A 27,143-nucleotide genomic window follows, 5' to 3' on the forward strand; every position below is an offset into this window, starting at 1 on the left:
ACATTCCCTTTAGCTTGCTCACTAGTGGAAAGTAAAGCAGCACTAATTTCACTGGCCAATGAAGAAAAACTAATGCAAAGAAATGAAACTATCTGTATATATAAACATATTTATCACTTATAAATGCCTGATGACCCTTTAACAATTTCATATGCCAGTAGTTGCTTCAAAGAATTAAAAGCTCTGAGGATTTGTTTTGTTTTCTCAATTTTCACATCATCATGGAACTTACATCACTTGATCCCTAGTTCACCACCTATTATTTCTGGAAATTGTACCCTTTTAATAAATGAAACATGGTGAGGCCAAAACAGATGAGTAAATAAAAAGCAATCAGTTTTTCCTTGATGTTCATTTCACTTCTGAACACAGGTTTTACTGTCATATAGGTTTTATTGAACACTAAGTCTACTTTTTTTCTATTAGTCTATTCAGAGAGAATTACATATTTATCAACTCAATAACAGAGTAACCAATGAATTTTTTAAAAGACTGAGATAATTACGGTTTCCCAATGAAGCATTAGAAGTAATAATGAATCAATAAATGAATTACCTTTAGTGGGCCTTTTATGTGGTCATCCTGAACTTCCACTGTTGAAGAATCATGTCTAAATGTTACCTGAAGATTATAAATTTAATTAGCCACCAAAAAAGAAAAAAAAGCAACACAAGCTCGTTAATGCATGAATTCATTTTTATTATGACTAATCTAAACAAACGGCTGCCTAGTTTATACAATATCTCAATCCCTAAGCAGATTAACTGAAAAATTTATTATTTAACAGACAACTTCCCAGACTAATTTACTTGATGATTTACAAATCATATTTTATTCAATACTATTAGTTGTGAGTTTAATTGTATAATTTCTTTTCCTAAAAATGAGGAAAAAAGAGGTGGCGATCTTAGGCTATTAGGTACTCTACCATTTTGTGAAGGCCTCGCTTAGTAATAAGCAGTAGCAAAAAACACTTACTGACAGCCAAGTATCAGGCTCAAGCATCAAACATATAATCTTCACAACAACCATATTAGGTAGGTACGATTATTCCCATTTTGTTGATAAGAAAACTAAGGAACAGAAAGTGTAAGTAACTGGTCCAAGATCACAGAACTAGTACCATGGTAGAGCTGAGATGCAAACTCAGGCCAACTAGATCCAGAACTTTACTGTACTCTCCCTCTGTATCAGTATAGAAATCAGAGAATGGGAAACCAGATGTGAGGTAAGTTAAAATAAAGGGATCAAGTTTAAATATTTAATTAGTTGGTAAAAAACAAAACAGCTTCCAGTACTCAGTATAGAAAAGGTTGTTTTCCTTATACAAAGCAAGAGTTCTTACAGGGATTGAACCATTAATGTGGTCTTATCTGATATGTGTGGTAATCAATTTAAGTAACAGGGTCACAAACCAGCTATGAAAGGAGATGTCCTGTACTCACAGCATCCCAGGTATTTCTGTCTCACACAACACACTACTACGCTTTATTTAAATTATGTGTTTAGATATCTGTGCCATTCACTAGGCTATAAGCCACTTAAGAATGGAGACCAAGTCTTAATATTAGAGTTTCAATACCTGATATAGTGCTTGGCATGTAGTAAATGCTCAATAAATGAAAACTGATGGGGAAGAAGTGTTGTTCTTCTTCCCCAGAAAAATGTATTAACTCTGAATTATAAACTAATTGAACTGATATAGAAATATACTACCTTATCTGTTGAGAAAATCATTAGCTTTGAATTATAAACAGATTTTTAGAGCAGCCCAAAAAACTAACAACAAATTTTAGATAGCCACTGCTTATAAGACACAAGGCACAAGGTACTGGCTGGCCCTCTGTGCCATCAGCAGAAGCAGTATGGACTGCTTTCTTCCTTTCAATGACAGCAAGAAATGGCAGGACTGCTATGTGTCATTCTGCTGGTTCATTCATTACAGAGACGTCCAGCTGAGATTATAAATCACAGCTAAAATGCAGTGAGGCATGGGTCCTGGAGTAAGACTGCTCCTGCCCAAAGGAACACCATTTCTAACCAGCACAAATGTGTTATCTGTAGGCCAAGCTCTGCTAAGGAGGGTCTCTACCAGCAGGGAGAGATTTCTGTCTAATTCATGTTAAGGTGTTACATGTGATAGAAGTAGCTCTGTCTGAAAGAGTGAGAAAACTGATAAAAAGCTTTCTCTTCATCTCTAAGATAGTAATGGCAAAAAATGAGTGCTCAGGGAACACCGCTATATGAAGTCGGGAACAGGAAAGGCCACTATAAAAGCTCATGCGCACCAAGCATGTGAAAACTAAAGATAGGGTGGGGGGCTAAGAACAGCATCCTTCAGGCTTATGGTTAATTTAAAGGCCTTATCACAATGGTTCTTAACTGGCAGTGTAAATTAGAATCACCCAGGAAGCTTTTTTCAACATATCCATGCATAAGGAAGGAACCTAAGCATATAAGCATGGAAGAAGCTCCAGAAAAGACTCTGACACGCTCCCTTGAGGTACAAAATCTCTACGGCCTGTTTAACCAGTGATGTTCAAACCAGTATTTTATGGGGTATCTGCTAATGTGGATTATAAACCCCTTGAAAATAGAGATCGGGTTATTCTCATATCCCCAGCCTCCTTCCCTCCTGCAGTTTGCCACTCAATAAATAATTAACAATTATTAGGAAGATTTTTCAAGAAAAGTAGAGGATAAGGAACCAACAACTAGATCTACCATCGTCAATTATAAATCACATCTCAATTTCATGGTTAACATGGGGGGCGAGTCTTAAAAATGATGTACTATGGTAATTCCCATTCTGCCACTAATTTGCCATAATGGCCTTGGAGAAATCACTAACCCTGTACTGAGCCTCATTTTTCTTATAATAAAATTAAGGAATTAAACTACATGACTTCTAAGGTCCTTTCCAGCTCTGAAAGGCTAACAATACAAACAATACCAAGTCTGTAGCGAAATGGTATTCAAAATACCAACTGTGATCATCTAACTTCATTCCAATTGGAATAAAATCACAAGTAATGCTTTGTTTTCAGGTATTTTTACAATCATTACTCCTAGAAACTAAAAACTCATCTTGCAGAAGAAAAAAATTCTTAAATATACTGACCAGTAAAATTCTAAGCATCAAATACCAAACATATAATTTAGAAAATCTACATATACTGTACCTTGACTTTGACAAGTCTTTTTGCTGTCTTGATCTTGGCTTCACAAAAGGCTCCTCTGTATTTAGCACTCACATCAGTGCCCACTGTCAAGTAGGGAGGTTCATCAAGGGCCTAAAAATTCAAACAAATATAATTAATTTAAACTTTCTAGTTCTTTCTCAAAATCAGACCTTAGAATGGCAGATCTAATCCTGTTACAGCTATAAAAGTTGTAATAAATGAATGTATTGTTAACAAAAACAATCTATAAAATACTCTAACTTAAAAATAAGTAAAATACATTCATAAAGCCTATTTAAATGTACTAAAACATACATCTATAAAAGATAAAGGCATCTTTTTTCTCTACATAAAATACATATGGTCTAATAAGTATATCATTCCATCCACTCCTCCATCTACCCATTCATTCAAAATTTTTAATTAAATGACCACTGAAAGAAAAGGCAGATCCTTAAAACTCAGTCTAAGAAAATTTCTTTTAATATTTAGGCTATATCTTGGCAGCCACCCAAATTCAGAATAGCTTTGTTATATCCCTATCTAGACAATGCTAAGGTAGAACAGCATAAAAGGGGTGGGGGAAACCCACATGCATTCAACCTACTGGTGAAAACTACATGAAGAAATCCAGTCTGAAAAATCTGAAGTAAAAAATCAGCCAAAATGTCTCAACTGCTTTGGCATAAGTTCACTGTGCACTTCCTGTCTACAATAAATATTATTTTAAGTTTCCTCACTTGTGATTTAATTTTTAATAGTCCTAATCTAGCTGCTCATTTTATAATCAGGTACTTTTCTGCACAGGATCTATATTTCTAAGGAGTTCTACTTATATTCATCAATTCTACAGCCAAAGAAAGATTATGTAAGTAACTTTTCCCAAAGTGTTTTACAAGAAATACTAATATTCCAAGATGCTCCACCAGAAAGAAAAAGAGTTGGGAATTTGGGAAAATCAGTTCATTGAATGAATTCCTACTCTGCCTCATCATTTCCCAATCTATTTGTCCAAAGAACCTTTTTTACTTTTTAAAATTTTTTAATAGATTTTATTTATTTATTTATGGCTGCATTGGGTCTTCGTTGCTGCACACAGGCTTTCTCTAGTTGTAGCTAGCGGGGGCTACTCTTCGCTATGGTGCGCGGGCCTCTCACTGCGATGGCTTCTCCTGTTGCGGAGCACGGGCTCTAGGTGCACGGGATTTAGTAGTTGTGGCACGTGGGCTTCAGCAGTTGTGGCTCGCAGGCCCTAGAGCACAGGCTCAGTAGTTGTGGCGCACAGGCTTAGTTGCTCCATGGCATGTGGAATCCTCCCGGACCAGGGATCAAACCCGTGTACCCTGCATCAGCAGGCAGACTCCTAACCCCTGCACCACCAGGGAAGCCCCCAAAGAACCTTTCTTAAATTAACATCTATTAACATCCTGCAGAAATTCCACAGACCGTAAGGTGGAAAAATGCTGTTATACAGCAATAAATAATGAATATATCAATTTCATTTGGATCTTAAAATAAATTCATCCCTAATAGTTGTGGCTAATACACCTAGAAGAGATTTATCTCAAAAAAAAATTCTAATGCTATAACAAAAGTGACCATAAATATATCAAACAATTTTAATAACTTTTTAAAAGGTGGGGAGGTACCACAAACCAAAACAAGGGTGCTACAACTAGAAATATCAGGTCACCCTCCTTAATGGCCATTTGCCTCACATTCTATGTATTTCATGAACAGTATTTTTTTAAAAAAAACCCTCAAAACATACCAAGTATATGATTTCTTAAATCTATTTAGGAAAATGCCTATATTTCAATTTATTTATGCCATAACAGAAGTGTACCCTCACAGGAAGATAATCATTTCTGCATTATTACTTTTAAAATCTGTTGATATCATTAATTAACTACAATTTGTTAACTTTGTACTGCTCTTGCACCTGAAGTTAATAAATGCATTTCTACTTTACAGATTAGCCCTCTTAAAATATCATCTTCCCAGGTCAAAATTTTGAATAAATTCCAGACAAGCTAGTGGCTTTATTTTAGCAAGAATATGAAAGGGACTCATAGCACTTCACCCAGAAATTTTAGGAAAATTTCCAAAAGATATCAATCCACTTTGTGGTTCAATTGGTATTGTGTGTTACTGCTAGACAAGCCCAAACGGAGAGGCACTCTTCATGACCATAAGGTTCATTACTCTCCACAACTTGCAACCTCTCCCATTAACACTTCCTGCCTTATTAGCCAGTAAAATTCTGAAATGTAGAACCAGAAATTCTGAAATGTAGAAGAGAAAAAGAGATCATCTAAAAGTGCATGTTTGTGCCTACTCAGGAACAAATAAATATTTAAGAAGTGATAAGCTTTTTAGGTACTTTTATTATAGAGAATTTTGAACCAAAAAGGGGAAGGGGGAATAGGATAGTAATATATTTAGACTACTAGTAGACAGAAACCCATTTATATATTCTTTTCATTAATATTCAATATCAAACACTGGCAACATTCCAACCCCAGCAAACTATAAACATGCTTAATGAACAGACTTATTCATCTTGAATTTGAGAACGGGAACTTTTCCCCAAAAACTAAGCCCATCCTACATCCTTATTAACGTGAAAATCCACGTTGACAGAAAAGAGTAATAATTAGCTCAAATATCATGAGGGCAAATTATTATTTTTGAAGGGTAATATTTTCCTTCCTTCAAGCTAGAACACATGAAAAGGAATCAGCAAGGTATATAAAGAAAATGTCTGTTACAAAAATACTTGCAAAGGGAAGCCAAAGTCTAACAAAAACCTGCTAAATACATTGTTAGAGCAGGGTTCATTTCTCAAAAAGAGCATAGGAAAAGCAAAGGTCTATGTTCTGATCTTAATTTCTGCCTGTATTTTTTTTTTTGTATCATCTTAGGTAAGTTACTTTTCTGTCCCTAATTTCTCATCATTAGATGAATAAAATAATCTGAATTCTGTATACATTTGTTTAACATGCCTATGTCAAAGGACTAAGGTTATTACAAAGACAGTCAGAATAGGATACTCTGAGTCATGTAATTGTCTAGAAGTGAAACTATGCTAACCGAAGTATGAATTTCTACAGAAAAAAAACAAATGAAACTCACAACCTACATGGTCATATTTGTGTATGTAATTTTAGCAGACCATAAATTATCACTCTATCATTAGTGTAATGTGAGACTAATATAGCACAGTTTTTGAAAGCAAAAGACAAGGTCCTAACCCCAGCTCTATTCCTTATGCTAACTACGTGAGTCTTTATAGGCTACTGAACCTCCCTAAACTTCAGTTTCCACTACAGGAAAATGGAGCCAGTATTAGAAAGTACTCAGTTATGATGCCAGAAGTATTTAACTATTCACAATTACTATTATGAAACACTGAGTGTGGGCAAATAAGTCATTAAACCAATGTAAATTCAGATTTGGCACCTCCTCCTTTTTTCCTTTTTAAAATGGGAAAGGCAAAACCTCATTTTAAATGATTGCTCACGATAAGTCAGTGTAAAGACAAGTTAAACCACTTTTCTCACTTTTTCAACTAATGTCAATACTCCTCAGAATACAGTATTTTTTAGCATTAAATCTAATGAGAACATAATACAGGATAATTGGTACTATGTATATGTCTTTAAAGTATTATACTTTTTCTACTTCTAGAAATGCAGAAATAAAAATATATACGTTATACTATACATATAGAAAAAAATACATATTAAAGATAAAAACAACTGTTAAAGAGGGATTAACCTATGAGAAAGGGAGTGGAAAGGAGGGGTATGTATATAAAAACATTTTATCCAAAGTATGTCTTCCTGTTTTATTCTTAAAAAAAAAGGTTCCTTTTTTGTTTTTTACAATTGGCATGTAGCCTTTGCTTTTTAAAATGTATACTAAGGAACATTTCAAACTTATAAAAAAGAAGACAGAAAGGTACAGTAACTCCCCTATATACTCATAATGTGACTCCCACAATTATCAACTCAATTATAATACTCAAAGTATTATAATCTGTAGTAACTGGGATTATGGGTTATTTTGAACGTTCGTATTAATACTTGTCTATATTCTCCAGTGCACTTGGAATGACTCTATTAATGAGAGTCAGTGTAATACAGTAATTAAGAGCACAGGCTCCTGAATTAGATGCTTAGGTTCAAATCTACCACTTAGTAGCCAGATGACCTTGCCTCTAGATATAATAAATAGTGACTATCTCACAGGGATGAAGACTGAAATGCTTGCTACATGTAAAGTGCTTATTAGAACAGACCCAAGCATACAATACCAAATAAAGGTTGTTATTATTACTCAATAATCTGGGGTACAATTGTGAGTTTAAAAAAAATTTGAGTCCTACACCAAAGAGATCCCACATAAACAGAACAGATGCCAGTATAATTGTGTATATGAGGGGAGGGGTGTTTAAAATATTGTCCCCCTATTCAGTTCAGAAATAAAGTACTCAAGTTGAATTGTAGTAGCAAGAGCAGTAAAGTGTTTGTGGGGATGCTCCATGAAGTCTATCACAGTCTTTCAGTGTGGCAGGAAGACAAAATCAAGACTATACACACCTATTCTGAGGCTACCGTACTTTGATCCAGTGCAGAGATATACAAAGAATCATGCCAGCAGGTTTACCAAGATTCATTTGACCAACACCAACCATGTTAGGTGTATGTACATGTGTATCACCAGGGGAAAAAAAACAAAACTCTTACCTTCTCTTTTTGTTCTGCTTTTCTGATTTTGGTCAAAAATACAGACCATCTCAGAGGCTAAAATAAAATGTTTTTATATGGCACCTCCATGCCAAAAAAGAAATTAAACTACTATATTACCATCCCTTTGTTTAACAAACATAACAGTTTTCCAGTTGTCACGGCAACAATTACCTCATACTTATCCCAGCATTGCTTAAACATTTATTTTTCTAGTCAATCTACCAAATGTCCTAACTGGCACCTAAAAACCATTGAATTCCATGGAAACACTAAAAGCCTAAGCAATTTTTAAATTAGATATTGGTGGATAATAATCCTTCAAGAAGCCAAAATGCCATGGAAATATATACGTACCCAAATGAATCAACAGTAATCTCTAATGTGCCTTGGGCTACAGTACACCAAATATACAAGTTTCAGAAAGATAACAGTTGAATCAATGCTTCAAATGGCTGATGCTGACACTGACTAAGAAATATTCAGTTATTCAAGATCTATTTTTTAAACAGCAAAACATGCTAGATGACATTTTATTGAGGTAGGTTTTTAAAAACAGTAAGCATTCAAATTGGTTACTAAGGCAGTGCCAATGCAGCCAAGAGAATCAGAATGCAAGATATTAAATTTGATGCTAAAATCCTCACTAAATAAATGTATTTAAACACACAGTGTGACAATAAATCTATGAAAACAATCTTTTTGTTTATGACAACCCCAAGGAGGCATTAAAACAACAATGCAGATAATTCCAACAGATGAATGAATGAAAAACGCATCTATATACCAAAGGGTACATCATTTTAAAACTAAGCTTAAAACTAAAACACGTAATTTTTTAGGACATACCAAAAAACAACTACATTGAGGAAATAAAGAAAACTGTGCGATCTAACTTTAAAATCTTCTCTGGAGCCATTCCCTCTCCTCCTTTTCATGTCGCTTTAAGGACATGGGGTAGTGAGGGGTCAGTACTGGAGACAGGAGGTAAGGGACAGATGCTGAGTATACAAGGTGGTGAGGAGGAGGCTGGGGGAGCCACGTGGAAGCACAGGCAGGCTCTGTGGCTGAGAACATTCTGGGAGCTAAGTAGGGACAGAGGAAATGAGCAGCAGGGTTGGAAGATTTGTTACAGTGGCCAAGTAAGTAAACTGAATGATCAAGTAAGTAAATATACTGAGGATAGTTGGGGCCATTTTTCTCACTGACAAAGAAATTTAAAAGGAAGGGGCAAGGCTAAAAAGAAGTCTAAGGTATTGGAATGGAATTAGAAATATGAATTCATGGTTGTATTACATATATACAACATAGATATTATATATATATACACATATATATTATATATACACACACAGAAAAACGAACACCTAGTTATAGATGTATATGTGTATGTGCATATATACATCCATATATTTTCCTAACTCTATCCACTAAGAACAACTGACAGCTCAACTCTGACTACTCTTACTTCTTTGATTTTCAGGCTCCCCAAGTGGGAAACAAGAGCCACTCTACCACTTCCCTGGCGGCATTTGATTCCTCTAACATGGAAACAGAATCAATGTGTTAAATGAAAATGTCAGAAGTTGAAAAACAAAAAAAAACAAAAAGCATATCAATGGCGTATATCCTGATTTCTAAAACCAATCCTACATTAAAAGGAACCAGGAATCCTTGGAGAAATGGCTAATTTCAAAGTTGGGCAGGGAAAGTACAAGAAGAATGTAAAATATCTTGTGCCAGAAAGTAAGGAAATGCTCAAAAAATAATGCAGACACTTCAAAGGGACACAGGAGCCACCGTGAAGGGCTACTACTGGCCAAACGGGGGGAAAGTTTGAGCATCAAAAAAATATTGGTTGTCCTGTTATCCTGTTAGGGATGTATGTGTATGTCAAAACTGAATGACTCAAGATGTGTGTATTCTACTGTAATTTATACAATAAATTATATAATTTATATAATAAATTATAACCCATTCAGTAAAACTCGTATCCCTGAGTCCATATTGACAAACACATGAATGAATGATGAATAAATAAATAAATGCAGAAAAAGGAAAATGCATAAGGAAGAAAGCTCTTCCTTACAGTAAAATGTTAATAAATACAGCAGGAATGATGGAAAGAGAGAATCATCTTTTGGCAACCATCATGAAGGTGACTGATTTCACAGAGTTCTCAATAGATCCTAAACTGATGAGTGAAGGTTTGATGAAGAACAGGATACTGGCATATTCCTGGAATACTATTCAATTATCAGTGGTGGAATGATGTGATGCACTGAGGACAAAAGCACATCGTTTTTGTGGTATACCTGGCAAGAATAACTTTGACAATGAGAAAAATTAGATCTACAGAATGTAAGGTCCGTACTCCTTAAAATTCTAAAGGACACGAAATATACGGAAAACTGAGAGTTTCAAACTGAAGCAGTCTGAAGAGACATGATAATCAAATGCAACGTGTATTTCTGGATTGAGCATAGGTCAGAAAGGAAAAAGAGACATTGGGAGAGTTGGTGAAATTTAAAAGGGGCCTGAGAACAGGATAGTAGTATCATACCAATGCTGATGTCCTGATCTAGACAGGTGAATGCAGAATAGGTAGAATAGTGTCCTTTTTGCTGGGGATTACAGTCTGGAGTATTTAGGGATGACAGGACATCATGTCTTCAGCTTGCTCTCAAAAAGTCTGAAGATAATAAGAACGGGTACATATATCTGTATACATACATAGATTATATAAATTCTTTGTACTGTAAATTTGAAATTACATGAAAATAGTTTTTAAATAGTGTATATTTATTGGGCATGTGCATATTTTTTCTATGAATCGCTCATTTATGTTCTTTACCTGTCTGAGTTACTAATTTTTTTAAAACTGGATTATAAAAGTTCTTGCATATTAAAAAAAAAAATCAACCCTTTCCCCCAAACACAAAAATCTTCTCTGGATGGTACATATATTGCTTAGTTTTCTTCCTAAAATTTAAGTCACTTTGGGGGACGGAACTACAAATTATTTATAAGTAAATTTTAGACCCACATCTATTAACCACAGAGATACCGACATATTCACAGATATTAACAGAGGAGGTGTCTGCATATTCCTGGAAACTTAAATAACTCACAAAAGACATTTTAACTAGAATATTCATCATCAGCAAAGAGGTAAGAGAGAAGTATACTGGGAAAGACATTTATTAAGTGCCTCCTGTATTTAAAACATTATTCTATGTGCCAAAAAAGCAAAGGCACTTTTAACACAAAGGTAGCCAATTTATTTTGCCCTCAGAAGAGGTTAAACTTATTTGTAATCTTGCCAGTGAGATCAGAAAACCTTATTCAGGGGACTTCCCTGGTGGCACAGTGGTTAAGAACCTGCCTGCCAATGCAGGGGACCCGGGTTCGAGCCCTGGTCCGGGAAGATCCCACACGCCACGGAGCAACTAAGCCCGTGAGCCACAACTATTGAAGCCCGCGCGCCTAGAGCCCATGCTCCGCAACAAGAGAAGCCACTGCAATGAGAAGCCCGCACACCGCAATGAAGAGTACCCCCGCTCGCCGCAACTAGAGAAAACCCGCACGCAGCAACGAAGACCCAACACAGCCAAAACTAAATAAATAAATAAATTTTTTTAAAAAACCCTTATTCAAATGAATCTGCATTAGCGTAACATCATTCTCAGAACATACCTTGCTTATTTATAATATTTAAACTTTAATAATCTGGAAATTAGTGGTGCAGCCAGTTCAAACATCAGAAGCACAAAGAAAAACCATAAACTGGCATTGTTATGATTTATATCTGGCCATGTGGACTTGCGGTTTGGGTCTTGGCTCACTGGCTCTCCGGATACAAGCCATCTCCTATTTGTTACATGATTTCAGAATGGTTGTTGTCTACTTGAACTGCTCAACATACAGATTGAGACCCTGGCAAATTTGCACATTCTCTGGCTTCGGAACCAGAGAGACTGCAATTCATGTACTTAATAACTATCTGTCTTTGGGTATGTCACCCCACCAGTTTGGTTTTTGGCTTCTTCTCTGTAGACTGATCTTGCAGGGTGCTTGCAAGTTTTAAATTAAATTAGGTAGCATATTTAGAATCTTTAGGAGACTGACAGGTCCTGAGTAAACACTCGGCAAACATTAGATTAAACCACATGAAATTGCTATTTTTCATAAATCAGAAAAAGGTCAAATATTGGCAATTTTATATTCGGTTCAATCTCATACTGATTTTCTCCATTTCTTTCAAGCAGCTGGGAAACGACAGACCAACACCCAAGAAACGTTAAAGTCCTGTTCCACAATCTGCTCCCTCTGCTCCTGCTGCATTGCCCATGAGCAAGACACAGCTTTGCACCACCAATCTCTCTGTAGCTCACAGGACTCCACCTATGTGTATTTCCTCCAGTGGCCAGAGGACTAAGCCTCACACAGAGATCTGGACCCCTTATACCACTAATGGAGCTATGGCTATTTTCCACCTTGATGGCTGTGTGGTCCACCAACCAAGCTTTTGTTCAGTTTTATATTCTCAAGAATATGACCTTGGGAATTCCCTGGCAGTCCAGTGGTTGGGGCTCCATGCTTTCACAAGCCATGCTGCCAAAAAGAAAAAAAAAGAATATGACCTTGAAAGAAGGCATCAAAAGGAAACAGTAACCTCCAATCATTTGAAAATCTATCCATTCTTTGTCTAGTGACCAAAAGAAATTGACCCATGGAGTATGTAGGTAATAAATATTCTAAGTCACAGAATTCACTCTAATTTCAGAGCCCTCATGTATTAACCCCTTTGGTAACCAATGCTACAATACTCATTGCCATGCTATATACTGGCTTTGCTTGTCCCAAATGGATACAATCATTCTGTAAAGGTGAAAGTTTCACACTGCATTTCAGTGATTTGTATCTGTCTTCTCTCCTGGATTGAGCAACTTAAGGCAGAAATAGCATCTTATTTATCTTTGGATGTCCTGGTCTTAGAATTGCACCTACATATAGGAGGAATTCAGGAATCATTTATTGAACCGAAAAAGTCAGGCATTAGTTAAGCCCTGCTAAATGAGATTTCTCTTAAGGTAAAAATTGTTTATATTTCAAAAACACCTTATATTGGGAGGCATCTTATATATTGAGAATTCAAAAGCATGAGCTCTGGAATCAGAGTATCCGGGTTCAAACTCCACGTCTGTAATGTACTAGCTAGGTGACCTGTGGGACACGGTCTTTAACTTCTCTGAGCCTAGCTTCACATTTGTAGAGCGAGGTTGATAACAGTAATATAATAAACATATAATATGTATTTATATAAATCATAAATAAATTCTATAATATAAACATATAATAAAGTTGTGACCTTGTTATACATAAAATGTCATATGCTGATAAATCTAAAATGTGCTTTATAACTTCTCAGATGACCAAATTTTTACAGTGAAAAAAAGTCCACACAGTTTCATAAAGTTGTGACAAGCACCCACCACTAGATTATTTCTCTTAACAAAGAGCTATGTTCCGGTAATACACTTTGCTGACAAGAAGAAGACTATACAGATCGCCAGCCATCTATCTGATCCAAACTGTGCCAAAGCGGTTCTCTCCTAAAAATTCAAAGCTGAAATCTCCTAAAAATTCAAAGCTGAAATGCTAATCAAATTGTTAGTAAAGCAAGGTGATACAGCCTGTGTTAGCCATTTTCTGGCATGCGTAGTGAGAAGGAGAGAAAACCGGTCTGTAACGAGAGAGAGGAAGAGCGATAAAAAGAAAAGAACAAACAGACATGCAGAGAAAAAAAGGGACACATGCAAGACTGTGTCCTTTGAGTGACTGAGAGAACCACTAGCCTTAGGTCCTGTTAGCTTTCCAAAACTTAAATCTCTCCTCAAATCTGACTAGACTTTCTGCTCGTGGGTATTCAGTATCCATAAAGTAAATTCTCTTTTCTGCTTTCGATAATCTGAGGTGGTTTCTATTACCTGCAACCAAAAGAGCCTTAATTAAAACCCATCAGAAACGTATCTAAGAAGACATAAAATGTAACTGCAATTCTACAAACATTTACTGAACATCCACAATGTCCTGGGATATTTAGGACTTAGATCCTATTCATACAAATATTAAACCAATTCCAGTTTAAAATTTTAAGCTAAATTGTCACAATACACAAAATCCTAGAAGATCAATAAGGAATAATGAAATATGGACCTACAAAGTAAAAGAACAGATTTCTTATGGCAATTCAAACTTTATTATTTAATACAGAAATATTTGTAATGAATGTTTAAGATGTGAAAGAAACATCATAATAAAGCATTCTTGAGATTACTGCCAACTGTAAAACTCTCAACACCACTGACCCTGCTTCCTCCTTGCACAGTGGAAACGATTATTCTGTACATTTTGGTTACCCTTCCCATGGAAAAACCAGATTTTTTTAAAAGCTATTCAAGGTCATCAGGTCACTATTACAGCATTAGTAGCATCAGAAGACAGCAGTAAAAAAACCACCTCTGGTTCTCAATTTTTAAAAATCAACTTATAAGCTTTTACTATATAGGTCTGGCCCTACACTCCTATCAGCTCATTAAAAATATATTTATACTTAGAAAAGTTTCTGTTTTCAACAGACTTTTCTCCTTTTTCCACTCATATTTTTCAAAACTTAGAAGTATCTTACCAAATCAGAAGAAAAAAACAGCATTAACCAGGAAGAAAGCAGGAATAGGGAATTCCCTGGCAGTCCAACAGTTAGGACTCGGCGCTTTCAGGGCCCCGGTTTGATCCCTGGTCGGGGAGCTAAGTTCCTGCAAGCCTGGAGGCACAGCCCAAAAGAAAAAAAAAAAGGCAGGAATAATAACTGCTCAAAAAAATATTAAGTGAATGAATGAACGAATGAATCAATCAATCAAACCAAATCAAAACTGGACTGCCACTAGGCAGTTCCTGGCTAGGTGCCCAGAATATACAAAAAACAAAATCGGGGCTTCCCTGGTGGCGCAGTGGTTGAGAGTCCGCCTGCCAGTGCAGGGGACACGGGTTCATGCCCCGGCCCGGGAAGATTCCACATGCCGCGGAGCGGCTGGGCCCGTGAGCCATGGCTGCTGAACCTGCGCGTCCGGAGCCTGTGCTCCGCAACAGGAGAGGCCGCAACAGTGAGAGCCCGCATACCGCAAAAATAAAACAAAACAAAACAAAATAGTTTTCCTGTCTTCAAAAAGTCATTATCTAGTTGAAGAAAATGAGCAAACAAAACCAAATCAATGTTTAAAGATAAAAGAATTTTCCCCCTACAAGTTCAAATTAATCTATTTATTTATTCACTTACTTGTTTTTTTTATAAGTGATAATATAAGTGATAATATGCAGTATTTGTCTTTGTCTGGTTTATCTGATTTAGCATAATGCCCTCCAAGTTCAGCCATGTTGTCAAAAAGAATTTTTTTAAAGTAATTCTTCAAGGTCTGTGACACTGAGAACACTTAATTGGACACATTTAATACTGTATATTCCAGCTAGCATGATTTGGATTGGAGCTGGGGAGTTGCCAAAGCCTTTAAAATTAAAATCTCAGAAACCACAAAACTAATTTGATCCACAATTCTGAAAGATCGCAATACGAAAAAATTAACTCCTAGTCTATTAATCTACTAACTATTCTTTTCTTACTGAATACTTACTGAATAATTTATCTAAGTTCTTGTTAACCATAGTAGATATATTTCATTATAATACAAAGTTAGATACTTGAAACTGCTCTAGGAAAACAGTAAATTTAAAGAATGAAATCATAATAATATATGGTCCTTGCCTCCTATGGAGTCTCAATTTGTATTAAAACTATCACTAAAACTGGAAAGAACTTTCCAATACATCTCATCAAAAGAATTCTTTTATTACAGGTTATTAGTCTACAACACAAGATAAACAGTGATATTAACATAAGTGAGACTCTTTAAATACCTTATATTTAATGTGTGAATATTTTAGGGATTTTTTTTGTTTTGTTTTGGGTTTTTCTCCTGATCATCATCCCAGCATCTTTCAAGTTTTTAATGGCGGCATCAAATGGCTTTACTTGGTTGGCTACTTCTGCCAGACTCTATCACGCTAAATGGAGATTCTGTTAGTTGCTGAGGATATCTATTCACTTAGCACCTAGAGAAACAATTTTCTCTAGGTGTAGAGAAATAGGTGTAGAGATATATACTTAGGTCCAAACTCTATCTCCTGACTCTCCACATGCACCTAGCCTTACTGCTAGGTCACACTGGTAGTCTTCTGGGTCACCAGAAATTATCATTACACTAGAACCAATATCCAATAGTTCCTCCCACATTTTAAGAACTGAGTATTTCCCCTTCCCCACAGCACAGCTACTTAAAGTAAATGAACACAAGGTATCATTAGTGAAGGCAGGTAGGAGGGGGGTCACACTACATACAGGGATATACAACAGGCCCTCCAGGGTACTCGATCTTGCCTTTTTCCAATGGGCTCTGAGGCTCTTGCCTTCTTTCAACAGACTCAATCTCAAGGCATTATAACAGGATAGCTTACATCAGATTTTCATTATTTAACCTGGATTTTTTTAAAAACTATACCAAGCGAGTTACTAGGTTGCTTATCAACCTAGGGATCCCAGGTAGATCAGAACATTCTCAGAATTTCATTATCAAACCCGCCTTGCCATCTTTTATGATGACCATGTCCACCTTGCCACCAGCTACAAAAAAACTCTGCTACCTTATGATTCTCTGACTCCACTGAAGTCATGAAACATATTTCAATGGCATTCCCTTCCATAAAGCAGTCCCAGCTGGAAAGAAAAGCCAATAAAGACCTTAAATTCTAGCATTTCCCTTGCTAATCCATTTTCCCCAAGAAAATATTAAAGAGAGAATCCACTGGACTGTGATTACCCCAGTGACATGATAAATTCCAAGTGGTGTGGTGAAGATTCACTGAGCACACAAAACATAAGAAATCTTTTATTTCCCTTAAAAAGATGGACTTCCCTGGTGGCGCAGTGGTTAAGAATCCGCCTGCCAATCCAGGGGACACGGGTTCGAGCCCTAGTCTGGGAAGATCCCACATGCCGCGGAGCAACTAAGCCCATGCACCACAACTACTGAGCCTGTGCTCTGGAGCCTGAAAACCACAACTACTGAGCCCGTGTGCCACAACTACTGAAGCCCGCATGCCTAGAGCCCGTGCTCCGCAACAAGAGAAGCCACCACAATGAAAAGCCCACGTACCACAACAAAGAGTAGCCCCCGCTCGCCGCAACTAGAGAAAGCCCACATGCAGCAACGAAGACCCCAACGCAGCCAAAAACAAATTTAATTAATTAATTTTTTTAAAAAGATAATAAAGTAGGCTTTCCTAATACCATTTCTTATGTTGATATACATTAGCCTGTGTGTCTATGAACGTCCTGAGAGAAAAGTAGTAGGTGTACAACACACAGGAGTTGACAATAGTGCCATCACCTGTTCACTCACTTTCAGCATATTGTGTTAGGTATGCTCACACATGTAAATGCTACAGATTACACTATGCTTGTTTACATGAATTTGTGGATTATGTTATAAACTAGAAAAGAGGTTTTTAAAGTGTGTCCCCAGGAACAACGGCATCAACATCACCTGGGAACTTGTTAGAAATTCAAATTCTCAGGCCCCACTCCAGGCATCCTGAATTATAAACTCTGAGGGAAGGAATCAGCAATCTGTGTTTTAACAAGTCTTCCAGAGAGCTCTGATGCACCCCACAGTTTGAAAACCAATGACCTAGAGGTTACTTCTCTAGGAACTTGTAATAGGTATATTCAGCAACTAACAGACTCTCTGCTTGGTTTCCTGACCAATATAGTATCGGGTATTATGGTAGGAATGGCCAAAGTAAAAGCAATTTGGGGAATTACGGCTACCATTTAAAGACTTGAGAGATGCCAGGATGGTGATTATGAAAAAAAATAGATAACATACACACAGAATGAAATAATGCAATGAAAGCAGACTCATTTAAAATAATATAATATCCGGACTTCCCTGGCGGTCCAGAGGTTAAGACTCCACACTTCCAATGCAGGGGGTGCGTGTTCGATCCTGGTCAGGGAACTAAGATTCTGTATGCCACGTGGCGCAGCCAAAAAATTTAAAAATAAAAATAAATAATATAATATAGAAAAGTGGCTTAAGAAGGTTCTAGCAAAGAAATCAGAATCTGAGATTAAACTATCAATGCAAAAAGTAAAAACTAAGAAAAGTGAAAGCTAAAACTTCTCTACAGAAAAGAGTTCACACAGCAGGCCTCACTGCTCTTTTTGGCCTACTTGCAAGGTTGGCCCTTGGATGGCATCTGGGAAGTTATGGGAACTTGAATTTCGGGAGGGTTCCCACAATTAATTGATAAGAGTGGCTCACTGCGCCTAAAATGTATATGCAAATAATACAGTTTATGCTGAACATCCGCTTTGATTCCCAGAGTTGAGAATTTGGGTATGTGCCCGGTGTGGGGCTTCTATGTGACTAGCCCCCAGTAAAAACCCTGGGTGCTGTGTCTCTAACAAGCTTTCCTGTTGGCAACAGTTGCGAAATGTTGTCACAATTCATTTCTAGAAGAATTAAGCATGCCTTGTGTGACTACTGAGCAAAGACTCTGGAAGTATGCACCTGGTTTCCCCAAGACTTCACCCCAAGCATCTTTTCCTTTTGCTGATTACGCTTGGTGTCCTTTTTGTTGTAAAAAAATCACAGCCTAAGTGCACCTATACACCGAGTCCTGTGAGTTCTCTCAGCCAATTACCAAACCTGGAGGGGGCAAGGCGTGCCTTGAGGACTCCTGACACACTCTCTTACTTCAATCATGAGCTCTTTGACAGTCACATAACAGGGTTAAAAACACTGACAAGCCCACCAAATCTGACGTTTATACTATTCTTACTGGATCTGTTAATAAAAGAAAAGATTTTAATATTATTTAATTTCCATTTTCTTATTCTTTTTAACACATCTAGTAAGTGTAACTTGAATTACATGCTCAGTCCTTGGCCAGTGAAGGGCAGGGCATCTACACTGACAGTCCATTAAGGGAAAGTGATATGCTGTTGCCAAATGAAGGATGACCACTAAAATCAGGTTCTTTGGCAAACACAAAATTTACTTCAAGGATATTGGGAAAGCACCTCAAGGAGGACAGTTATGACCTCTCAAAGTTCAAACTAAGTTACAAAAAGCCCTGAGTAACTTCTAGTTGTTAGTTTATATGTTAAGACATAAAAACAAAAAAACAAAGTGGTTTCAAACGTGAGCCCAAAATAAAAAGTCACAGACTCTACAGGTTGAAGGGATGACTTGCCATCATACTACTACTCACCAAGGCCACTCTACACAGCATGCCGCCAGGTGAGCAGGAGTTATTATTTAACTCAGTGGTCGGCAACTCTAGGGAGGCTGGGTAATATCTAACAAAAATCTATTCTTTATACCATTTAAAAGACCAAGGAGAAATGCTAGAAATATTAGAGATAGACCAATGAAGAGAAAGTAATGTATTACTAATCCTGTTAGGTATCAATATTATCAATAATGGAATAATTTTCAGGCACCAAAATGGTCTTTAAAACTTTCCTATTTGGGGTAAAATATTGGCCTAGGAATATATACCATGATTCAGGAAAGGGGGGAATCTAGTATGGAATAAAGACAAATACTGAAATACTAGAATTTAGTGGCATATTTGGAGGAATTTAAATCATCAAAAACACAATCACTATGTAAAGCATAATAGTGCCTAATAATGGTCGGCCCTTAACACTGCGACATCATATGAAACTGTTTACAGACTTGACTTTACCTACGCAAGTCCTCAACAGACGAAGTTTTTTACATGGTCTAGTAAACCCAAGACCTTACTTTAGCACTGCACTGATTTTATCCCTCACTGCTGCCTCTAATTCACAGAAGGTAATACTTTCCTCTAGATTACTCCAGAGAACACAACCAGCTAAAGGCAACCTTCTGTTTGGTAGACTTTGGGATAACAGTTTGTAAATTTAGTCAATATAAAAATTAGTTCCATCGGTGTGTCAGACTTTGGAAGCACAAGTAGGTGAAGCAAAGTGCTGTGAACAATGGATGAAGACTACTTTATATACAGGCATAGTCATCCTGGAAGTCATAAAAGTGTTTCTGTAGGTCTCTGAAGACCCAGCAATTAAAGACAATTTTTAGAGATTATATGTACAAATACAATAAAGCTTGTGCTTTCAACAGACCCAAAAAAGTCTAAGAATTTCTACTGCGGAATGGCTTTTCATAAAGGTTACCTAATTAAAATGGGAGAAAGGAAGAGAACAAGAAAGCTTTGAAATTAATCAGATTTAACCAGACATGGAAATATTTACTACCTTCGATATTATTTAATATTATTACAAAATAATACATTTGATACCTCATCTTTCAAGGCACATTCATTTCTTTTTTGTTGCTGTTCTTGTTTGGGGTTTTTTGGGGGTAATATAGTCATTTTTTAAAATTTAATTTAATTTATTTATTATTTATCCAGCAGGTTTCTCATTAGTTCTCTACTTTATACACATCAGTGTATCCATGTCAATCCCAATCTCCCAGTTCATCCCACCACCACCACACCCCGCGGCACTTTCTCCCCTTGGTGTCCATACGTTTGTTCTCTACATCTGTGTCTCTTATTTCTGCCTTGCAAACCAGTTCATCTGTACCATTTTTCTAGGTTCCACATATATGCATTAATATACAATATTTGTTTTGGGTCATTTGTAGAGACATGGATGGACCTAGAGACTGTCATACAGAGTGAAGTCCTAAGTCAGAAAGAGAAAAACAAGGCACATTCATTTCTATCCAAAAAAACAAAAACAAAACCTCTGTAGGCAATAGGAAAGGTACTATTATTGCCCACTGGTAATTTATTTTACAAACAGAGACAGAACTTTAAGTGGTTTTAAGGTCACAAGTAATCAGAGGCAGGAAAAGAGCTTAAACCCAGATTTCTACTCAATGTATATGCTGCCTATCAGGTAGTAACAACCTATCAACATTTTAAAATTTATCTATAACTAATATATAAATTAAACTGATCTACCCATTTAGGAGCCAATGTTAAAAATGGTTAAAAGAAAAATTATTATTAACAACTATTCTAAATACACACACACACACACACACACACACACAGAGGTAAAGACGTAAAAGGATATAATAAATGTTAACAGCAGTTATCTCTGCAATGACTGAATTATGGGTAATCTTTTTCCTGTCTACTTTTCTATTTTTTCCATATTTCCTATAATGAGTTTTTTATAACCAGAAACCAAATAAAATGTTTATTTTTATTATGAAGTTATTAATATTAAACATTAGTATTTAATATTTACTTAAAGGATGTCAGTTATGAGATTTCTTGCCAACACTGTACTTTTCTTTCTAAAAAAAAGAAATTAACTCACAGGACTTCCCTGGTGGTGCAGTGGTTAAGAATCCAAGCCTTAGTCCGGGAAGATCCCACATGCCTCTGAGCAACTAAGCCCATGAGCCACAACAGCTGAGCCTGCGCTCTAGAGCCCACGAGCCACAACTACTGAGCCCGTGTGCTGCAACTTCTGAAGCCCGCGTGCCTAGAGCCGGTGCTCCGCAACAAGAGACGCCCCCGCGCACCGCAATGAAGAGGAGCCCCCGCTCGCTGCAACTAGAGAACGCCCACGCACAGCAACGAAGACCCAACACAGCCAAAAATAAATAAATTTATTTTAAAAATATTAACTTAGACTCTAAGGAAATGAAATCCATCCTATATTTTAAATAAATCTCCATCAATTCTATAAGGCCTAACACTGCCTGCTCTCCAAGTACACTGTAAAATCATCTTAAGATGCAATGTGATAAACTGATCTGATAGAGAAATTTCACTACATTTATTTCACTGGCTTTCATCTGTTTGTACTTTTATGATAAGCATATCTTTAAAGCATATCTTTAAAAATACAATGTGACTATGGCCTATTATTTCAACTAAATATTAAGTGATTTAATTGTAAATGATATACATTTTCACCTCAACTTGGTTTTTATTTTAACTTTGCCAAAATTTCCCTATTTTCTGCGTAACTGGCTCTTGTCATTTCCATGGTTTTCAAAAAGAAGTAATGGGCTTCCCTGGTGGCGCAGTGGTTGAGAATCTGCCTGCCGATGCAGGGGACACAGGTTCAAGCCCTGGTCTGGGAAGATCCCACATGCCGTGAAGCAACTGAGCCCGTGAGCCACAACTACTGAGCCTGCGCATCTGGAGCCTGTGCTCCGCAACAAGAGAGGCCGTGACAGTGAGAGGCCCACGCACCGCGATGAAGAGTGGCCCCCGCTCGCTGCAACTAGAGAAAGTCCTCGCACAGAAACGAAGCCCCAACACAGCCAAAAATAAATAAATAAATTATTTTTATAAAAAAGAAGTAATTATGCTTCTTCCACAAGGTTAAAATATTATATTTGGTTAACCAGAGAATACAACATATAAATACTACTGTATTTACTCTATTTTATACCTCAGATTTAAGGGGGCACTAAGGTTTATCAATAATACAGTCACTATCATCAAGAATAGGGTTAAATTAAGTTTAAAACAATCTTTTAGACAATATGAAATACCAAGACATTTTGTAAGAATTTCATTCAAAAATTTTAAGGCTTAACGTTAGAAAAAGGTATAAATTGTACTCAGTATCTAGAAGTGACTCACTTTTTCCCAAAGGTTCCCCCAAACCTAAGTTTTATAGCATCCTCAAGTAATATAACTATTCAAATAATACCAAAAAAATGCAAACCTTCTATTAACTATACTCAGCATGGAATCTTAAAGTAACATTTATGACAATAACCAAAATGCTTCCTCAGTCTCAGTGAGATAATGTAAAAGAAAGTACAAGTAAGCAGAGGAATAAATAGATTGATAAAGGAATGAAACTCTTTTTTTTTTAACATCTTTATTGGAGTAAGAATGAAACTCTTAATGACAACCTGACCTTCTGTCTAATTCACAAACTTAAATATTATCAGCCCAAATCCCATGAATACAGTGAACTAAACTGATCATTTGTTCACCAGACACTAGGCATAAATTTTCATGCACCATTTCTGTGTTTCTGGAATCTTGACATATTGATTTTTTTTCTTAAATGTGTGAGATATTTTCTTTTAAAGAAATGATTAGTCTCCTTCAGCCAAAATGGAGTAACAAGCAAGCAGACTCACTAACCAGCCTAAAACAAAAAACAAATAAAACTCTTTAAACCATGGTTTTCAAGTCACTGAACATCATGCAAAAAAGGACAGATTCTTCTAAAAACAAAACAAGTGAGGTGTCCTACAATTGCCCCAGTTTACTGCCTTGAGCGTTATCAGGCCATGGAACAATAAGAGGGAACTGAGGCAAAAGCCATAAGACTCCTTTGAAGAAGCAGGGGTAAGAGTCCAGAGAGGCCAAAGTAGCCAGAATTCATAAAACAGACTACCAGGGAGGAGAAGGCTGCAGAGAAAAAGAACTCTGGAGATGGGCAAAGGGTCCCCCCTTCAAGAATTCAGCACAGGATTTATCAGCACATGCACGTGAGGAAACCAACCAAGGCCATGGAAAGAACCATCAGAAAGGATTAGAGGAAACAGTGCCTGGTGTTCACATGGAGCCAAAAAAAAAAAGCGTTTGTTCCCGCCAGCCAGTCTAGAAAGACTCATAATTTATGGGACATTGGGTAGTGTACTCAGGAAGGTCTTGTCTTACTAGTGGAGAATAATTAGCCCTTGTCTAAGCTCCTGACCTGCCTAACAAATTTTAAAAGCAAGACCTGATAAGATCGAACTGTTTCCAAGTAACTTAAATACATACTAAGAAAAAGCCCAGGAAGATTTATAGGACTACAGAAATATCCAGCACCCAACATGGCAAAATTCACAATGTCTGGCATCCAATCAAAGATTAAAAGATTAAATTAATTGATGGACAGATTTAAAATTTTGTGACTTTTAGGTGAAAAAGGCTGAATTTGAATGATTTAGTGTTAGGCCATTATCCTACTGAATTTATTTCCAGATTTTTGGTGGGGCTGGAGTGAAGAGGAGGGGTAACAATTCATATATAAAACTACTTAGCTGCACTGTATCTGCTGCCACTTTTTAAAAATTATCTTTTCTGAGGTCACTTTTATTGTCTTTTTTTTTTTCAAAATAAAGTTTTAAGAAGTGAAAAAAAAAAAGGCATGCAAAGAGGTAGGAAAACATGATCCATAATGAGAATAACCTATCACTCAAAACTGATCCAGAACTGTCACAAAAGTTATAATTAGCACCTAAGGACATCAATTACTTATAAGTGTATTCCAAATGTTCAGAAAGTCAAATAGAGACATGGAAAATATTTTTAAAGGACTCAAACTTCTAGATATGAAAACTACGGCACTTGCCTGGTGGCACAGTGGTTAAGAAACCGCCTGCCAATGCAGGGGACACGGGTTCGAGCCCTGGTCCGGGAAGATCCCACATGCTGTGGAGCAGCTAAGCCCGTGTGCCACAACTGCCGAGCCTGTGCTCTAGAGCCCGTGAGCCACAACTACTGAGCCCATGCACCACAACTACTGAAGCCTGCGTGCCTAGAGCCCGTGCTCTGCAACAACAGAAGCCACCGCGATGAGAAGCCCCCACACCGCAACGAAGAGTAGCCCCTACTTATCACAACTAGAGAGAAAGCCCACACGCAGCAAAGAAGACCTAATGCAGCCAATAAATAAATAAATAAATAAAATTACTTTAAAAAATCAGTAAGAAAAAAAACTACAATGTCTGAGATGAAAAACCCCTAGACGAGGAAAAGGTTAGTGAACTTGAAGACACAGTAATAGAAACTATCCAAAATAAAACAAGAAGAAAAAGAACCCCCGCCCCCGGCAAAAAATGAGAAAAGCATGAGGAAGATTCGGCACAACTTTCAACAGCCTAACATACATGCAGCTGGAGTCCCCAAAGAAGAAAAAAAAACTATAAAATTTTTGAAGAAATTATAGCCAAATTGTTTCCAAACTAGACGAAAACTATAAACCTAGGGATCCAAGAAGTTCAACAAATCCCAACCATTGAGGGTGAATAACACTATCAACAAACGCAACCTGATTTACATCTATAACAGCCCACCAAACACGAACAGAATATACACTCTCTTCAAATGCACACAAAACATTTACCAAGAACATACTCTGAGCTGCAAATCAAGTATCTATAAGTTTGAAAGCATTTAAGTTACACAGAGTATGACCACAATGGAATTAATGTAGAAATCAATAACAGAAAGATCTCTGAAAAGTCTACAAATATTTGGAAATTTAGTAACACATGTCAAAATAACCCAAGGGTAAAAGAAGAAATCAGAAGGAAAATTAAAAAGTATTCTGAAAAGAATGAAAACAAAAATACAACATATCGGAATGTGTGGGATGTTGCTAAAGCAGTACTTAGGCGTATATTTATTGCACTAAACATGTACATAGGGGCTTCCCTGGTGGCGCAGTGGTTGCGCGTCCGCCTGCCGATGCAGGGGAACCGGGTTCGCGCCCCAGTCTGGGAGGATCCCACATGCTGCGGAGCGGCTGGGCCCGTGAGCCATGGCCGCTGAGCCTGCGCGTCCGGAGCCTGTGCTCCGCAACGGGAAAGGCCACGGCAGAGGGAGGCCCGCATACCACAAAAAAAAAACAAAAAACAAACAAACAAACAAAAAAACATGTACATAAAAAAAGAAGGAAGTTCTCAAATCAATGACCTCAACCTGCACCTTAAGAAGCTAGGAAGAAGGACTTCCCTGGTGGTCCAGTGGTAAAGAATCTGCCTTCCAATGCGGGGGACGCAGGTTCGATCCCTGGTCGGAGAACTATGTTCCCACATGCCATGGGGCAGCTAAGCCTGCGCACCACAACTACGGAGCCCACGCACCCTGGAGCCTTCGTGCCACAACTAAAGAAGAGTAAAACCCCGCAGGCCACAACTAGAGAGAAGCCTGCACGCTGCAACAAAGAGCCTGTGTGCTGCAAGGAAAGATCCTGCATGCCTCAACAAAGATCCCGCATGTTGCAACTAAGACCCAACATAGCCAAAATAAAAATCTTAAATAATTAAATTTTAAAAATATTTTTAAAAAAAGAAACTAGGAAGAATAAATGAAACCTGGAGTAAGAAGAAGACCAGAAATAATAAAAATTAACATGAATATCAATGAAATAGAAAACAAAAATAGAGAAAAATCAATAAACAAAATCTGACTTGCTGAGATCAATAAAATTGCTAATCTAGACAGATAATGAAAAAGAAAGGAAAGGTGCAAGTTATTCATTCCTTCAGGAATGAAGGAAGTGATATCACTACAGAGTATACAAATATTAAAAGGATAACAAGGGAGTATTATGAACAACTCCATGTCAATAAATTCAACGAATAAGATAAAATGGACAAATCTCTTGAAAGACAGAAACTACAACAGCACATCCAACACGAAACGATAACTGGAAACAGACCTCTATCTACTTTAAAAAGTGAATCTGCAGTTTAAAACTTTCCCACAAAGAAAACGAGGCCCAAAGAGCTTCACTGGTGAATTCCATGAGACATTTAAAGCAGTAATAATAATCTACAAAAAAACCTGTGGAACTAATAATAAGTGGTTTTAGCAAGATCACAGGATTCCTAATCAATATAGGTAAATCAACTGTATTCCTATATACAAAACGATCAGAAATTGAAAATTTTAAACAATACCATTTACAATAGAATAAAAAATTACTAAATACTTGGGGATAATTCTGGCAGAAGATGAAAGTACTCTCTCTCATTCTGAGAGTACTAACTGATATACCAAATTTCCCTTACACAAGTGCTTTTCAAACTGTGAGTCACAACCTCTTAACGGATTGTAAATGTAACCTGATGGGTCCTGACCAGCATCTTAAAAAATGAAATAGAAAAGATCAGAAAGTAACAGAGTGAAATGAACATGGTAGAATTATTATTTTGGGAAATCTGTGTTTCCGTTGTTTGTGGGTGTACACATATTGGGTTGTTATAAAAAAATCTGTGCTCAAAAAGTTTGAAAGAAAGACTTTTTATACTATATTTTATTACCCCTGGAG

General features: G+C 36.9%; 1 protein-coding gene across 5 annotated transcripts in view; it reads right to left on the bottom strand.

Annotated features, from left to right (window-relative positions):
• ARID4B (AT-rich interaction domain 4B) overlaps positions 1 to 27,143 on the bottom strand; it is a 130,228-nt gene that overhangs the window by 76,320 nt on the left and 26,765 nt on the right. For all 5 annotated transcript variants that reach the window (XR_449390.4, XM_007129766.3, XM_028482053.2 and 2 more), the window contains exons 3-4: positions 3,183 to 3,293; positions 556 to 621 (exon numbers count right to left, since the gene is read on the bottom strand). Coding sequence is in view for 4 of the 5 variants with exons in the window: in XM_007129766.3 (XP_007129828.1) it covers positions 556 to 621; positions 3,183 to 3,293 (177 nt within the window). In the remaining variant the exon portion in view is untranslated. The remainder of the gene's footprint in view (positions 1 to 555; positions 622 to 3,182; positions 3,294 to 27,143) is intronic.

This window comes from Physeter macrocephalus, chromosome 20 (assembly GCF_002837175.3).
Source record: "Physeter macrocephalus isolate SW-GA chromosome 20, ASM283717v5, whole genome shotgun sequence".
Lineage (NCBI taxonomy): Eukaryota > Metazoa > Chordata > Mammalia > Artiodactyla > Physeteridae > Physeter > Physeter macrocephalus.